Genomic DNA, 18,727 nt, shown 5'->3' on the forward strand with positions numbered 1-18,727 from the left:
AAAGGAGGAAAAAAAAAATATGAATCAGATTGTGCTCAAACCAAAATCAGGTTTCTTAACCTCTACAATCACCACCATGATGAACGGCGATTTCTTCGTCTCATGCTTCAGTTTCCGCCTTAGAAGAATTTTCAATCGTTTCCCCAAGAGTAAACCGAACAAACCTCCGGACTTTGATGTTCTCTCCAATGGATGCAACAGTTTGCTTCACCAAGTCTTTTATCAAAACACCATCATCCTTGATGTATGGTTGCTCCAACAGAGCAAGTTCTCCGAGTCTCTTCGAAACCCTACCTTCGACGATCTTCTCCCTTATGTTTTCGGGTTTCGATTGTAGATCCTCCCTTTGCATCTCAATTTCTTTCTCCTTGTTCCTGATTTCCTCAGGAATATCTTCGATGGACACGTGCTGTACCTGAGGGCAGGCAGCAACTTGCATTGCCAAATCATCTACCAACTCCTTAAATCTTTCGCTCCTCCCAACAAAGTCCGTCTCACAGTTGACCTCGATTAGAACACCGATACGCGCGTCGTGAATATAAGAACCGATTCTGCCTTCAGCTGCTATCCTACTGGATTTCTTGTCCGCACTTGAAAGGCCCTTCTTTCTCAGGTACTCTTGTGCCTTCTCCAAGTCTCCCTCAGTTTCCGCGAGAGCTTTCTTGCAGTCCATCATTCCTGCTCCAGTTTCTTCTCGTAGCTGCTTCACCAATGCAGCAGAAACTGTTGTCGTTTTTGGCCTGCACAAGAGTTGACGATGCTAAACATTTGATAGAGACAAAGACCAATTGTTGGATTCATAAAATGCCCAAATTACAACTCTGGTCCTTCACAGTTAAGATTCACTTACTTTTCAATTGTTTCTTCGATTTTGGCAGCAGGTGGCTGCTCTTTGTCCGGCGTTGAGACAGGCTTGACTGCAGTTTGGGCAGCTACTTCTGCAGCAAAATCCTGACTTTTCTTCTCCAAGCCTTCTCCAAGATTGTACCTTACAAACCTCTTCACTTTTATATTTTCTCCAATGGTTGCAATAGTTTGCTTCACCCAGTCCTTCACCACCATCTTATCATTCTTAATGTAAGGCTGCTCAAGCAATGCCAATTCCTCCAGTCTCTTCCTGATCCGTCCTTCCACGATCTTCGACCTTATTTGCTCTGGCTTCGACATTAGATCTTCCTTCTGCATCTCAATCTCTTTCTCTTTGTTCACAATCTCCTCAGGAACATCTTCGGTAACGAGGTACTCAACTTGAGGGTAAGCAGCAATTTGCATGGCTAGATCATCGACCAGCTCCTTGAAAATTTCACCTCGGGAAACGAAATCTGTCTCACAATTTACCTCGATCAGAACACCGATCCTACTATCGTGAATGTAAGAACCAATTCTCCCTTCAGCTGTTGCCCTGCTGGATTTTTTGTCAGCACTTGCTAATCCCTTCTTTCGAAGAAATTCTTGAGCTTTAACAATGTCGCCACCAGTCTCTGAGAGAGCATTCTTGCAATCCATCATTCCAGCTCCTGTTTCATCACGAAGCTGCTTAACAAGTGCTGGAGAGATAGCTGCTGCAGAAATTATACACGCAAACAACATATTCAGATATACTGTCAGCTGTGACAATTCCGCAAGGGCTTGAATGTCAAAGGAAACATGAAACTAAGGAATGGACAAACTAACATGATATAACTAATGAGGCCACAAAATAATCGGGGTTAAAAAAAACCTAAAATAAAGCAGTTCTAGATATGAAACAACCCAAGTAAAGCCAGATTTTTCAGTGTCAGGAATATTCAATGTTTTGTCGTGGAAGTGCGATGAAAAAAAAGAGCCAAATTTCTCAGACTTGCCCAGAAACCGATTACATAAACAAGCATTACAAAAAAGGGAGAAAAGAGAATGGTTACAAACGTTTAGTTTCCTGGGGAGAAGGAACATCAGATTCAACACTTGAGCTAGCGACGGTACCCTTGACATCAGGAGTAGGATCCACGACTACTTCTTCAACTACAGCAGCGGAAGGAATTTCATTTCCGGCTGTGCCATTGCCAGCATCACTTTCAGGAACTTTGCCTTGAAGACTTTCTGAAGACAAGTCTTGACTAGCGATCTCATTCTCCACTGCCACACTCTCCACTGCGGCCAAAGGTTCAGAAACCTCTGTTACTTCTTCCAAAGCTTGGGTCTCAACATTCTCTGGTGAGTTAGGGGCCTGTTCAGTTGTTTCATTCTCTTTTTTTTCTTCCAAAATTTGAGTTTCATTGTCAATAGTCTGTGCTGCGCTAGGAGTAGAATTCTGTTCAGCTTGGGTCTCAACATTCCCTGGTGATTTAGGGGCCTCTTCAGTTGTTTCATTCTCTGTTTTTTCTTCCAAAATTTGAGTTTCGTTGTCGATAGTCTGTGGTGCGCCAGGAGTAGAATCCTGTTCAGCTATTTCGTTCTCTATCAAAACATTTTCTTCAGGAGATACAGTCTTAGAGCCCTCATCAGTTTCTTCTTCTACCACTTCGGAAACACTAGAGACAGTATTTTCGTCCTTCACAATATCCACGCCAAGATCTTCCTCATTTGAAGGTTCATCTTCCTCTACAGCATTATCCACCAATGGAACATCAGAAACAGATTCAGTGGGAGTCGCCTCTCCTTTCATTTCTTCTGGAATATTCGATGGTGGTGCTACTGAAGCGTCTTTCTCCTTTGCATCCAAGAATGCAGCAATATCACTGTTCTTACGGAAAGCCAGCAAAAATGGGTTTGAAGCAACATGCCCACCAGTGCTCAACTTGCTAAGCTGTGTGTCTAACTTGCCACCATCTTCAGCTTTCTTCATCGTCAAGGTAGCCGATCCCCTAGCGATTCGAAGCACACGGACATCTACTTCTTGGCCAACCTCCAGCGACGAGCCGCCCATCATACTCCCGAGGCCATCGTCGGATTCCTCAGAATGGGGCAAGAATCCTTCCTCTCCATCAGGAAGAGATATAAATGAACCGGATCGTGTTAGATTCTTCACAGTACCTTTCAAGTCCTGTCCCTTAACAAGTTTTGTGCTTTTGGATTTTGAAGTGTTCCTTCTGGGTGGTCTCTGCTTATCACTGCTATCGGGAGAATCGTTCCGTTGTTGTAGCTTAGGAGAATCATCGCTTTCACGCATGGAAAAAGAAATTCTCCCGGCCTCCATGTTAGCTTCAACTAGTTTAACTGTCACCTCTTGTCCGACAGAAACAAATTTTCCAACATCCTTAACAAAACTATCACTCAGTCTGGAAACATGCACCAAGCCATCGGTGAAAGCTCCGAAATCAACAAAAGCGCCAAATGGCTGAATTGACCTTACTTTCCCGGTGAATGAGGCACCTGGAACCAATTGCTCGTTGCTCACAGGTGGCATCTCGCTTTTCCTAGCAGGTCTCGTACGTTTTGACTGACCCGAAGCATCTGCTGCTGACGTGGCGGTTTTTTCACTAGTGTCCTCGGCAACAGGTGAGCCCGGTTCCTCCACGACTACGTCAGTTTCTGCCGCCGAGCATATATGGAGTTGAGATTTGCGATTTTTCTCACATACCCTTTTGTACGATGGAAAACATTGAACGTAAGGTGAAAGGGGCAAGACAAATCTTTTTGAAGATTTTTTCGGTACACTGCCTCTTGCTAAGTAATTATTCTGTCTTATTGTAAAGGGGCTTCTGGGAATGAAGGAAATGTTGCTTAGAGAATAAGTTACCACAGGATTCATGTTGACTTTGGCTAGCTGTAAGATTTAGTTTACAAGAGCTGAAAGCAGTTCTTCACAACCATATTCACCTGCACAGAAGATGAAGTATATAAATATTTACCATAGAAGTAGCAATTTTTGTACCAAAAGAACTCATCTTGACATCTAAACAACACTCTAATGCTATTTGTCCCAAATGAGATATTGGCCAACTACACACTGGGGGATAATGTGATTGATTGGACAATAACCCATTTGTGATCCCCATGTTTAGGACAAATAGGACTGAATAAATTATTGTATTCAGTAGCTCGCAAGTGCATTGCCGTTACAAACAGACGAATATACACTTTCACATAGTATTAGCCAACTTGAAATCTGTTTAAATGAGAATGCTAAGCAAGGACAAGAATGACAACATTCAACCATAAGCAGAAATTGTTATCCTATTCCTACTACTAACTAACAGCTCAATCTTAAACAACTACAACAGCAACAGAAACAAAAAACCATGTCCATTTTCAAGCGTGCTTTGGAAAGCGACAAACAGCATTTGGCATTCATCAGAAAAAGAAGAGACACTGAAGAAACCAAAAATTCTCTTCCAATTCAAATTGCAGCAAAATAAACACATTTCACTTTCACAGGTTCTTATCAAGACAAGAATATAATCGATACCCCAGAAACCAAAACATGCCAAAAGATAAAAGATAAAGTGGCAGAACAAAAATTAATGACGACCAAAGTATTGGGAAGTGAAAGTCCTATAAAGTTACTAGAGCTTATTAGAAAGATAAAGTCAAACAAATAGAAGTTCAAAGAAGAACCTTTTTCCAGTTTTCAGAAGGTAAGTGGAGAGAGTAGAGAAGCATTGAGAAATGATGATAGATAGCATTTTATGTTATCTATCTATGAGTTGATGGAGCAGTGCAGTGCAGGCAAATGAAAGATGGGCCTTAAATTCCTTATCTTAGGCCATTCTTTCTTCTCTCTCTTCCTTCTTCATTGTAATTTTCAGATACAAGACAAAAAAAAAAAAAAGGGATGATGTTTTCTCGACTCGGCTCGGCTCATAACATTTTCATTGTTTCGGCTTAGATCAAGCTGAAACGACTAAAAACGTCCACAGTAAAGCCCAGTTTGGCCCGCTTAATGTTTTTGTTTTGGGGGCCCAATGTATTTGATTTTTTTATGTCAAGAATTTATTTATGCGTGTTATTCTGGGAAACTTGAAATATCAAAATAGTTTCTTCTCTAAATTTATCCTAGACTTCAGTTTTTCAAGCTCCTGACTTCTAAACTACTACTACTTTCGTCTCAAAATAATTGATGTTAACAACGTATTTTTGTAAAGTCCTGTCACTGAGTAGGTTTTTATGGAACAACCTCGTGGTTTTGTTGATCAGGACACAAGTGGCTCAAGTGACGGAGGGGACTGTAGTTGTGGTGGTGGGTTTGTAACTAGCAGGGGTGGTACATGCGGTATCCAGTTTGTTACATGATCACTGCTGGATAGGTCAGTCGGCTGGGAGCATTGTGGATGGACAAATTGGCATTGGTCAGCAAAAGGGAATACATTCTCAACAATTTTGACATGACGTGAGGTATACATTCTTCTATTTGTAAATCTAGATACAAATAGACACTTTGAGTAAGTGAATAACCTAGAAAGATACATGTAGTAGAGTTCGATTGAAGTTTGTGGCTGTTATATGCTCGCAACCAGGGAACATAAATAGCCAAAAACTCGAAGCTTTTGATAGTCGGGTGGTTGTTGAAATAAGTAGTGATATGGACTTTGTATTTGTAGGGTAGGCATGGGCATTCTATTAATTAAATAGACTGTTGTTGTGAATGCTGGCTAATAAGAAAGAGGAATATGGGCATGAGTGAGTAAGGCTAACCCAGTTTCTACAATGTGCAGGTGCTTATGTTCAGAGAGCCCATTGTGCTCTGGTGTATGAGGTGGGGTAGTTCGAAAGGAAATGCCAAGGGCGAGAAGAAAATTGGTTAGTGCAATAAACTCCCCTCCATTATCAGTATAGAGTATCTTTATTTGCAAATTAAAGAATTTTTTGACAACAGTTTTAAAATGAATAAAAGTGTTTCGAACTTCTGATTTCTTGTGCAATGGATATAACCATGTATATCTCGTGAAATGGTCCATAAAGATAACATAGTACTTATTTTTCTCATTAGAATAGATTGGAGATGTCCAGACATATGAAAAAATAACCTCTAAAGGTTATTTTGACACAAGAGTTGAACTCGAAAATGACATTTTGTGACTTATATTGGATAACAAGCATTATGGTGATTTTCAAATGAGAAGAACCTATAACTGTAGTTTATTTTGAAACATAATATGCTTAACAATGAATTGTGCTGGTGACCGAGGCAAGAATGTCAGTTTGCTGAGATTGTGGATGAGGTGTATGCAAGTTTCGGGTAAGGTTAGGTCGGCCACTCGTAAACTCCACCATTAGGTTTTTTCATGAAAGTTTTGGTCCCTGATATCAGATCCTTCACAAGGAAAAAACTAAAGCTTGTTAAATATTTTAACCTCATGATTAGGTATTTTAAGACATGTTAAGTAGTTTAGCCTCTTATTGAGGAGGTGGATGTCCCAGTTTTTGGCTGAGGCTTGTTAGGTATTTTAACCTCGTGCTTGGGAGGCACTTCACCTACATATTTTTAGATGAAGATTTTGACCTTGTTTCATCTTCATATTCGTCTTTCAATTGTGATGTGTGGTATTGTAGAGATATTATACCTTCAATAGTCATATCTTACCCGTGTGCCTTTATGACTAACTCTTCAAATGATAGAGGCTTAAAAGGTAAGAAGATATTTTGTAAGCTCCACACCATGTCTTTTGTGCACCTAATAGCCTTCATTTTAAAGATTTGTTAACTAAGAGATTTCCACCTTTGGATATAGTCTAAAACATGTTCATCATCCTCTAGATAGATGGATGTGTGGTCTAATTTCGTGATATGTCGTTGGACGCTATAGAAGCATGTCAATAATTCTCTTTCAAATTGTGCCCATGAGTCTTAGATTGAGAGACAATGTTGATGTACCATTCGAAAGCGCTTCCCTTGAGGGTACAAATGAATTGCTTCACTAGCAAATCACTACTTGTACTGGCATGATTACAAGCCTCCACAAAATGGGCTATATGTTGCTTTGGGGTAGTACCACCCTTCCATCAAACCTCTTCAGCTTAGGCACCTAATAGTTTGGTGGAAACCTCAAAGCCTCTATTCTAGCCGAATATGGCTTTTTCGTAAGTCAATGATGAATTAGGTATCCCTATTTCCTCAAACATCACTTCACGAGCCATTCTCTTTATTTCCTCCCGCATAAATTCATTAGAATTTGATGCTGATGGCCCATCAGTGGGCATTTTAGGAAAGGTCACCACATGCTGGATAATTATGAGATGATATCATTCCAATTGTGCCCCTTTTGGGACATGTCCAGATAAGACATGGTGAGGTCATCTTCCTCCACATGCTTGTTTTCAATATCTTTAGACAGCTTTTCAAGTGCTGCTTTGGTCTCTTTCATGAAATCGGCTAGCATTTCAGTCAAGGTGACCAATTGATCCTGAATCGATTTTCTTCCTACCATCATTACATTGAAGGTCTCAAACGCATCATGAGGTGTGAATCGCTTGGAAAAAAAATCACCTTTACTAGCTCAAGGTGATATTTGTTTATCGAGGTGAAACGACCTGTTAGTAAATAAGGACATGATGGTCCCCTTTAGATCACCAAAAGTTATTGGTGTTCCACTTGATCCACTCTTTTGAGGGTGGCTTGCCCCCCTATTTGTAGGAGACCCTGAAGTTTCCTTTATGAAAGGAGGAAACTATTCATCCGCATGGGATGTGGGCGTAGCAGGTATGTTGTTAGTCTTTTCCTCCTAAGCCTAGCAAAATATTTTCCCATAATTTGGGTTGAATCCTTGTGTGATACACGTGGGGTGTGGTCATCACAGGCCTATTGATTTTAATTATTGGCTTCGCTTAAGGGTTGGAAGCTTTGCTACCTCGCTAGAGGTAGCCTTGGTGTTGGAGCCTATGGATAGGCTCCTCTTTTGGCGATCCTTCTTGTTCCTAGAAATTTCCATTTCACCAAACTTAAGAATAAACGAGAGATAAGGGTAAGAGTGTCCCACCGGGCGTGCCAATTTGTAGACTAAGAAAAATCACAAGTGCTAGGCTTGGGGTTAACAAGTGAAATTAAAAGCAACAAATAAATAACAAAATAAATATTTTATTATTAATCTCAAAAGTCAATGTGATTGTGGTTACAACTCCTATAAATCCCTTGATTAACGTCTACTATAAGCAAAATATATGACACTCTTCCTCAAAGATATCAGCCACATAGCTAAATATGCCCCTGATTTGGTGTACTCCCTTTTATGGACAGGAACCAGATATGTTTTGGTGCTGATGAGGACGGAGGCTCACCTAGGTGAAGCTGCAAAAATAGAGTATGGGTTGCTTGAAGGTTGGATATAGTTTCGGCTCTTTAATTTTCGGTCCCTTTGTAGATGAAATGAGTCTTCAATTTATAATTGGTGAAGATGATGTAGGCTATGTGAACGCAATATCTCCTTTATAAGCGAATATTTACTTGCCTTATATAACTTATCTGATTCTCCCCAAAGACTTTGGATTTTGACTTGATCCACTTTCCTTTCTTGGATACAAACATATCTTTTACCATGTATAGGTGATCTTGGTCGTGTAAACACGATATTGCCGTGATAGGTAAATATCCATTTACCATATATACCTACTTCGATTCACCTTTAAAATTTCGAGTGTTGACCTGATTCACTTTCCTTATTTGAAGTGAATCATATATTCTTCATTTGTGCATTGCTCAGAGCATCTTTGAGAAAACTTCTCGAAACTTCTACTTTCGTTCTGTCTCTTCATGCAACCTTTATATCAGGTCTTCTCTAGGCCGTTTATGAATTGGGTCAGGCCCTCTTCGTTCACCAGAGGCTAATGATGTCCTGGTTAGGACTTCTCTTGCCTTGCGTTTCCTTTTTAGTTTGATTGATCTGATTTTGACCTCATTCTATGTAACATGACATGTGACATATGCTATTTATTTTTGTCAAAATTTCATCGTCTAAACTTGCGTATTTATTTTTATCATTATTATAATTTTATTTTATTTTATATAAATTATAGAGATTCGTAAATGAAGGTTCGAGAGAGTTTCAAAAAATCGGATGCTCACAGTTTCTGTTCTGTTATATAAAACTATATATATCGAATAGTCGATTAATTCTTTTGTATTGTCTCGTAACACAAATCATACTCAGTCAAAATGAACACAGTGCATCATGTATTCATATAAACTAAAACAACAAATTCAATGATAGATTATATGAGCACCGAGGATGCTGCTAATTAACTCAATTTCATAATTTATTAGATATTTTTGGATATCCTCACGGTCGATAATCGTAGAACTAATATTTCGTGGGACTAATTCCTCGTAGACCGTTATATATGAGATATCCTAACTAAGCCAAGTGTCGGATTGAAGCATCTCCACACGTGGGTTAGGAACTTCTCTTTACAGTTTCCAGTTTAACAAGTTGAATAGAAGAAATCGTCTTATAATAAACACTAGTACTATAGCAAGTAGTATTTTTTACAAAAGCAAAATCAGAATCTTCATCATTAGACAATTCCTGTATAATATCTGCAACAAAATCTTCCACCTAGACAAAGTAAAGGATCATATATATGGATTAATTAATTAAGAAATTAAGCAATGGTGGAGGAGATGGGGGATTTTGGTTTTTGGTCAATACATAATTCATTTTCGTACAGATTTCCCACATGATTACCAACCCAATTAAAACTGTTTCCAATTTATTTATGGACGATCTTTTTTTTTTATATAGAAGATTATAATTTATTTCAATATTTCAAAAAGAGGTTCATAAATTCGACCAGCTTCATGTGCAATCAATTAATATTTTTAGGCTCCGTTTGTTTATATTTTTGAAACGGTTATTTTTGAAAAATAATTTCAGTTTATTTCTCATTTTTTTTCTACTTTTGAAAAATAACTATATCCAACTTATCATATTTCATGAAGAGAATGAAAAGTTGAATATAGTTATTTTTGAAAAATTGAAAAAATGAGAAGTGTACGAAAGTTACTTTCCAAAAATAACCGTTACAAAAGTATAAACAAATGGAATCTTAGACTCACATCTTATATGTTTGACAATGACGCCTAGGGAGGGTATTCACATAAACTAAAACAACAAATCTCGTAATATTTTTTTCGTCCTTCTTGTTTCTTCATTAGGCTAGAAAATTTCATATTTTTCGATAGCGAATACATATCGCTTTACCTTACATTAACTTTGATATGTGGCATTGATGTGGAATCCGTCATGCCAAATCAACTAACAGATCAATATATTTGTGACACGTGTAATCTGGCTCATCAAAATGGCAGTTTAAAGTGATGTTAATGAAACAGCGACTACAACCGTCATTTTGAGTAAAACCGCTTTTATAAATAAATTAATGTTTTTTTTTGTTTTTTTAGATGGAAAACTTTAAGTGACGTGTCAAATTTTTTTGAATCGGATTACATGTGTCACAAAATATATTGGTCTATTAGCTGATTTGGCATGATTGGGTGCCACATGTGCTACATATACGGAGTTAACGGCATGAGAGTATGTATAGCCACTATCGAAAAGCGTAAAATTTTTTAAACTAACATAAAAAAAAAAAGATGTTATAGGTGAAACGTGCCGGACGAAAATATAATTACTTCACTTAAAACCATTTGAAACGTAAAAATATTATATTTTCTTAATTGCTCCACTAATTAAACTAATAAAGAAATAGATTGAGCAATCATAGCCCCTCTTCAAAATAGTGGTGCTTGTCGTTTCATTTTCGAATTACTTTATAATTAATCCCTTTTTAATTAGCTTGTTCAAGTTTAATAAAATAGTTACATAAAAAAAAAGTAATATAATAGGAACTTCAATTAAATAAAATATATATATACGCGAAAGTCGAAACAACATGTTTTGAGACGAAGTTCATTGAAGAAAAAAGGGTACAGTACTTTTATGTATTTTTTCGGAGAAGGTGAACATCAAATAGTCGGACCGGAAACGGCGTTTCCGGTCCGACTAATTGTGATTACGAAAGGTGATTAATTAGTTAAAACCGGAATCGGGGTAACCGGTTTTAAGTAAAACCGGAATCGGGGTTACCGGTTTTAAGTAAAACCGGTAATGGTATTACGGGTTTTAAGTAAAACCGGAATTGGTATTCCCGGTTTTACTTAAAACCGGTAATGCCATTACCGGTTTTTGATAATATTTTTACATAATCTGTTTCTAAATAATTACGTGTAATTACTGTAAAAATTTCGTAGGTTCGGAATATATATTTTAGGTTATATTAGGTTCGGAAGATTTAAAAATAAATGATTGGTTCTGAGTTTAGGTTCGAGAAAATCGGTTCTGTACTGAACCGAACGAGTTTTAATTGAACCGAACTGGTCTGATTTAAAAAGTACGAAATGACAAAAGTAGCATTTGACCAAAAATCTGACGTGTTAATATTTCTGTAATTATTTTAAAAATCAAAGGGTAAAACAGTCTTTGAACAATAATTAAGGGTACGCTGGTAATTTGACATTAAAACTGGTTTAAAAAAATCGAACCGAACCGAACCGATTCGGTTCGAACCGCGTCTTCTTCCTCGCGACAGCGCGTTCTCTCTCCTCTTCGTCGCTCTGTTCTTCGCCGTTCTCGCCGATTCCGCCGACGTCGAGCTTCAAGTCCGGTACCGTTGTACTTGTTTCGACGATACGAACACGATGGTAGCTTTAGATTTTTCTAACTCGGCCTAGATTTTTCGTAATCGTGATTTAATCAAATCGGGCCGACGATATTCCGGCGACGTCGAGCTTCAAGTCCGGTACCGTTAGACTCGTTTCTTCGATACGAACACGATGGTAGCTTTAGATTTTTCTAATTCGGCCTAGATTTTCCGTAATCGTGATTTTTCTAAATCGGGCGGGCGAAAAAAAAAATCAAAACCGGGAATCCCAATTCCGGTTATAATTAGTCTTAATTAACGCTAATTAATTCTTGGACCGGAAATGGCGTTTCCGGTCCAACTACAAATATTTACAACTCCGTCCTTTTTCATTCAAAAGTCCACCTAAATTTTAAAAAAAATTAATTTGTAATTTTCTGGAAGAAAAAAGGTATTGTTAATTATCATAATTAATTCAAAAAAAAAGCCTTGATCACATCTCTTGACCATAAGCTACAGTTAAAGATGGGACATATTGATTCAATCTTTTTTCAAGAATCTTAAAGATCCTTTCTATTATTGCATCAAAAAAATAAAATCTATTGCTTTATAAATTTGAGAGAGCAATTTAATCTTCTTTTTGAGTACGTTCTAGGTGACATGTAATTAAGGTCATGTTACTTTTGACTCTTCCTATTGGTCGAATGCTTGTATATTAGTATAATTTATCCATTTCCAACTTCCTAGCTATATTGTGTATAAGGGTGTGCATCATAAGCAATTGCTACGGTTCTCATTTTTTAAGAGCCGATAATTTTTTTTCATTAATTATTAGAATAAAATATTTTAGGAATTTATTTTATTAATTTCAGTAATTCTTTTACCATTTTTTTTAATTTTTAGATTAAAACAATTAATTATGGGACCTATAGTTTAATTTTATAAGTTTATAAACTCTTTTGGATCGATAAACAATCGTTCTTTTATAAATTTTAATATTAAAAAAGGTTTTTTTTATCTATATTGATAAACGATAAACAATTTTTTTTTTCAATATTAATGTTGCTTCAATGTTTGTTTGGTTTGTAAAATTTCTTCGTAATTCTTCAACTTAATTCTATTTTAATGTTATATGATGGCAATCGAGAATAAAATTTTGGATAAAATAGTTTTAGAAAATTTGATTGACGAATTTTCTTTAAACAATGCTCGAAGGAAAGAAATTTCAAGCGATAAAAATTCATGTTTAATTTTCGCTAAAGACCTCCAAATGTCCAAAACGCCTATTTATATAACAATGCTGGTAAAATAATGGTAAAATAATCTGTGTAACTTCTTCCATCTTTGTGTGTACAATTCAACCCTAATTTTAATTATGTGGTTAGTAATAATATATGGACATGCACGGGGTCTTCACAAATTAAAAACCACATACAGAATATATATGTATATATATCGGTAGGAATATATATTAAGACAATGACATATATAGAGAGAGAGAATGACAGCTACAGAATTATATTAGCTATTGTAGGGAAGTAATGCACCTTTGTAAGCTTGCATGAGCTCATAAATCTATTATAAAAACTTGCATTTTGTTATAAAGATGTTCTACAACAAACCATAAATTAACATGCGGTTATTCTTAATTTTTATAGTAATGGATGAATTTGGTTTACAATTATTTTTTTATATTTTTTTAATAAAGATTCACCAATTCATGGCATAATAATATAATAAAAAAATTAAAAATACTCTTTCCGTCTCAAATTAGATGTAAATATAAATTTAATTTTTTTTTAAAATAAATGCAAATTTGACAATTTTAAGGTAATAAAAGCATGTTCTTTTTATTTTATCTTCTACCTATCCACTATCCTAGGTTATGCAGCACTTTAGATATACATTAAACAACTTATTTCAACATCTAATTTATTATTCAATTTATAATCTAATTCTACAAGTGATCATACCACATTTATCTACAACATACGTAAAACACATTTGATTAATTGTTTGGACAAAATAGCGAGCGAATCCCACATAAAATTCGGTAAAAATTAAGTTGATCAGCAACTTTTTCTACACATTATTACATTGTATATACACCAAACATTAACTAATGCTTCTTAATGTTATGTTGGTCAAATTATTACTTTTGTCTTTGATTCCTTAATATATGTGAAATTTCACATATTTATATCTAATTTGGGACGAAATTGAGTATTATATTTTAATGTGTATATTAAATTTATTATTAAATATATAAAAAGATTTATAAACCAAACATGACTTTAACTATAAAAATTAAAAAGATATCACATTAATTTTTGGTTGGATGTTGGCCGGAGCATCTACTCATGGAGGAGACAAATTTTTCTCTAAATCTATTAACCTTGCATATAAACTACACAATTGTAATAATATTTCTAAAAATTATATCGACCTTTTTTTATATGTTGGTGGTTCATATTTTCGTTGAGTTGTTTACATGGACAAACTGTAGAAATATACAAGTATTTCAAGTAAAGGAATATCAGGATTCAGGAAAGAGTGAGATTTGAGGATTTTTCCACATCCTTCTCTTATTTTCTTTTCAACAGTTTTTATTATATGATTTGAGTTTTTTGAGGGTCTTTTTTCCTTTCAAAACCTTCATCGATTTGGATGGATTCAAAGCACATACTAGTGTCTTGCCATGTAGATGGAGTCCAATCGGAGATAATTGAGACCTGCATAAGAATATGGAGAAGAATGCTGACACTAGCAAGGAGGAGGCTACCAGATCGTTCCATAAACTTAAATAGAATAATTATGACACCTTTCCAAATTTCCAATAGATATAATATAACGGATAAAAAACTGCTATATATGATTTAACGGAACAATTTTAAAATCATTCCGTTAGATTTAGCGAAACGGTCAAAACCGTTCCACTTACAAATAACTGTTTTAGTAGACCATAGAAAAAACCGTTCCATTAGACACTCAAATGGAATATTTTGCAAGCATTCTGTTAGATTGTAAAAAAACATTTTTCCATTTAGGCGAATGGAACGCTGGCAGACATAAAGCCATTGCAATAACCCATAAAACAGTTCCTTAGCCATATAATGTGTTTTTAGGCTAATATAATGGTGCTTAAACACGTTCCGATTAACCAATTTTCCCCTAGTAACTATAATAATATATGATGTGGCTCACCAACTAAATTGTGACAAATTATCTTAGAATTTTGCTTGGGATAGAGAGACATTCAATTGATAATGACATGCGTCATTAGACCCACTAACGGGGACTGTAGCGACTGGAGTTACTGTTTTAAAATTTAACGAATTTCAAATAAAAATAGAATCAATAAATAATGATGAATTTAGAATTCAAATGATTGGATGATCGAAGATCATATATAAGATTAGATAGAGTGAATTTGATAGAACTGAATATATAATTTTAAGCATAAAGTGGTTGAATTTTTTTGTCACACCACGAACTTTTTCAATTTTATATAATCAAAATATATCAAAATGCATTAAATATAGTTGGATAAAATTATTAATTAAATATTTAAATTTTTCTAAAATATTTTAATAGAAAATACATAATTTATTATATTAATAATATCTCGTTTTGGTAGATGGGTCCATCGGATATTCTTTTGTATTTATAAATTCAATACAAATTTTAATCAAATATATATATATTTTTTTTAAGTTTTAATCAAATATCGTTTTTTAGTTAGAATAGAAATCAATGATTTAGACTCTAAGAGAAGTCCAATTGTCCAAACTATAGCCCCATATAAAAATAGTAAGGAATAAAAAAGAAAAATTCCAAATTGGGGAAATGAAAGAATCGAACGCAGGTTGTTGGGCTACAAGGGAGAAAGGTAACACCTTCACCAATTGTGCTATGTCCATTATCATGTTTTAGGATTGCGATAACTGATATATAATAAAATTTTTAACTATGTTCGTGAAGGAAATTTTCCTTCGGTGGTCGGGGTTGGGGTGGCCACCGTACACAACCCTATAAATCCGTCCCTGCCCACTAATATTCTCATTTAAATCATCTTACTTTTTTCTCTTCCAATTTTACACTATGGCAAATGAATTAAAAAGTAAGACTAATGAGCAAGTATCGTCTCTCTCTCTAGAGAGGAAAAGTAGACCTGAAAAAAAAACTTTCCGCAACCCACCACCCCCTACTTCCATCACTCTTATTCCATACTTAAACTTATTAAAAAGCCGTTTTTAGTCTCTCCTCAGCCCCACCGCCGTCCGGTCTTTTCCGGCGACGGTAGGGCTCCCCTCCTTGTGTCTGTTTCATCTCCCCCTTTATTTCGGCGATTTTACCTCCTTATTTCCCACCAAATCTTATATTTTATTTCGGCTTAGGTGGCGGTGGTTGGTGGTCCAGCGAAATCGACTTATATTAAGTTCTTGTGCGATCCAAGAGCTTATTCAATGCGTTTTCGTGGAGATTATGGCGTCTACTCTAAGGCCGAAAAATTCGTGGAGATTGCGGCTCTATCGGGTTTTCTTGTGCCTCTGATTCGGATGGTGTAGGATTTAAGTGGCTTTCTGCCCTTACTTCTTTAGTTAGAGATTATGGGCGATTTAGCATTGTGTCTCAATTGCGAATTTGTTTAGGTTCGTTCGTTGGTTGTCTCCCATGTGATTTGGGATTTTCCGCATCTTATTGGAGTCGCCTTCTAGGAACACAATTTTCCCTTTCAAAGAACACGTCTAGATGGAGTTGCGATTTAATATCTTATCTAATCATGACATCTTTTATCTAGTATATCTTCTTTTTATAGTCTTTTTATCGCAAGTCGATTTGTAAGCTCTTGTACTTCAGAATGAAAGTATCAATGAATTACAATCGCTTATTTAAAAAAAATTACACTATGGCAATTTCCATAAACATCTTTTCTAACTAATTTCCTTAATTATTTTTCTTCATAATATTTTATTAATTGTAGGAGAAATATGTAGACATGGTTTTTTTTGCCTATTTTGACGAGATTAAAAGGCTATTAGGACAAAAAGAATTTGAATTGCGTGAAAAGAAATTTTTAGTTTGGCAGAAAAAAATTAATATTAAACCTTAAATTTTATAAAAAGATTGTTGTGTAAACCTTAGAAGCAGAAAGTTATCCGTATATGAAATTGAAACTGAAAATAATTAAGGAAATCAAAATATTTTGTAGAAAAATTTAATCAACGAAATTAAATGAGATTTCTATAGAAAGTGTTGGAGAAAGTTGAGTCAAACCAATTTTGTCCAAATATTATGCGAGGTTTTATTAGTGATTTGTTAAGCTCATAAGCTGAACGTGTTCTTCATTATGAGGAGATTTTGATATATTCGTATGACATATTTGGTGTCAGGTTTGAATATGAAATCGCTAGACAAACAGTCTGTAAGAGTGTTGAATTAATTTTGTCCCACATTGATAATTTTCAAACATTCAGAACTATTTATGTAAGGGATAATTTAATGGGAAGTTAAAACTTGGCCTGCTTAAGCATGTCGGGCTTTGACATATTGGCTTCAGTTTGTATTTGGATGTTAGATCCACGATGACAGCCCAATTTGCATGGTCTGTTTGGTCCGGTTGAACTCAGTATGGTTTTGGTTTTTTTTTTGTCAAATTTAATCATTGATTAACCGCATGTTGATTGTGGAATTAACATGCATTTAATTTCATGAGTTGGAAAGGATGAGGACATTATTTTGTAATAGTTGTGATAGTTAATTCGGATTAAAATGTGCAATTAATTTGTTGTAACTGCTTCTGCTTTAATTTTGAGACTTACTACAGTTATAGAATTTTGGCCTATTAATTGATGCTCTGTTTGCTGCTTTAGATTTGCTGCTTTGGATCAGTTAGTCAGTCCATAAAATTTTCGAACAGGCTCTTCAGACTCTCTCTTTCATAGGATTTCTGGAGATTTGGGAAAATCACTCATTTAGATAGTCTCGATAAGGTAGAGTGTCGGTAAGGAGATTTGATCTAGTCATACCTCGATTTTGTATCTTCTTCTTACTTATTTTCGCATTTGATAATCACTAGTAAAAACTCTCGATAGAGCCATGACCAGATAAGCGTGGCCTAATGGCAAAAAACCGTGGCGTAAAGAATAGGCCACGGCTTTTTGACTTTACGCCACGGTTTTAAACCGTAAAATTTGTTGCCATGGCCTTAGATATACGACACGGTTTTCACCATTTTCCGCCACGGTTATAGAAAACAGTGGTCTATAAAAACCCATCAAGTATCTCCTTTTATGTCACGGTTAAGTGGCCGTAGCCGTTGTTTGCCATGTTGTGGCCACGGTTATATAGCCGTGGCTTTTTTGTTGCCACGGTTTTGAAACTCTTATTGGCCACGGTTTTTTAGTGATATGTATTCTGTTCATTGTTCCACAATTTTGTAACCGTGGCGTTTCTTTTTCTCCACGGTTTTTTAACCATGCGTATTTATATACTCGAGCCACAGAACATTGAACCCGATTCCCAAACCACTTGCATTACAAATATTTCCGTAGATCGATTCAATAAAAAATAAATTCATATCTATTAAAATAAAAACACAATTTAATATAAAAACAGAAATAAAAATAAATAATTTACATATTCTATCATTAATTCCATTAATGTAGAAAAAAAACTACATATTATAATTTGAATATATATATATAACCTAGCTACAAACATGAAGCTGATACACATGTATAATTTAAAATGAAGCTTCCATGATACAGAGAATTTATTTGCACGAGGGGCATTTGATTTAATTGGTGGCAGTGGTGGCTCTTGTTGATACAGACTTTGAGCAGCTCTATCTGATTGATCACTCATCTCCGAAATATCCTTAGGGGGAGAGTTCATAGCATAATGCCTGTTAGGATTACGAGGATCTTGAACATTGAAACATTGCTTCACTTGAGTGGCCAACATGAATGGGTTATCCTTTGCTTTCTGCTTTTGTTAACCGTATACAAACCATATTTGTCTTGCTCAACATGATACCATTGACACTTAAACAATAGAAACTTAAAATTTCCATAATAATCTAACTCGATTATTTCTTCAGTGTCCCCAAAGAACTTGACTTGTGCCGTAACAGGATTAGCATCCTTGGTGCTAGCATAACTTTTTGCCACTACAAG

The 18,727-nt window shown here is 35.5% G+C and overlaps 1 protein-coding gene across 1 annotated transcript; it reads right to left on the reverse strand.

Annotated features, from left to right (window-relative positions):
- Window positions 1–100: 100 nt before the first annotated feature.
- On the reverse strand, window positions 101–3,977 carry LOC139884623 (polyprotein of EF-Ts, chloroplastic-like). The gene is made up of 4 exons (XM_071868639.1): window positions 3,831–3,977; window positions 1,906–3,745; window positions 851–1,562; window positions 101–740 (listed from the first exon to the last, which is right to left on the reverse strand). Exons 1-4 carry the CDS (start codon window positions 3,975–3,977, stop codon window positions 101–103), a joined length of 3,339 nt encoding a protein of 1,112 aa, XP_071724740.1.
- Between the last annotated feature and the right edge of the window lie 14,750 nt (window positions 3,978–18,727).

This window comes from Rutidosis leptorrhynchoides, unplaced genomic scaffold (assembly GCF_046630445.1).
Source record: "Rutidosis leptorrhynchoides isolate AG116_Rl617_1_P2 unplaced genomic scaffold, CSIRO_AGI_Rlap_v1 contig578, whole genome shotgun sequence".
Classification (NCBI taxonomy): domain Eukaryota; kingdom Viridiplantae; phylum Streptophyta; class Magnoliopsida; order Asterales; family Asteraceae; genus Rutidosis; species Rutidosis leptorrhynchoides.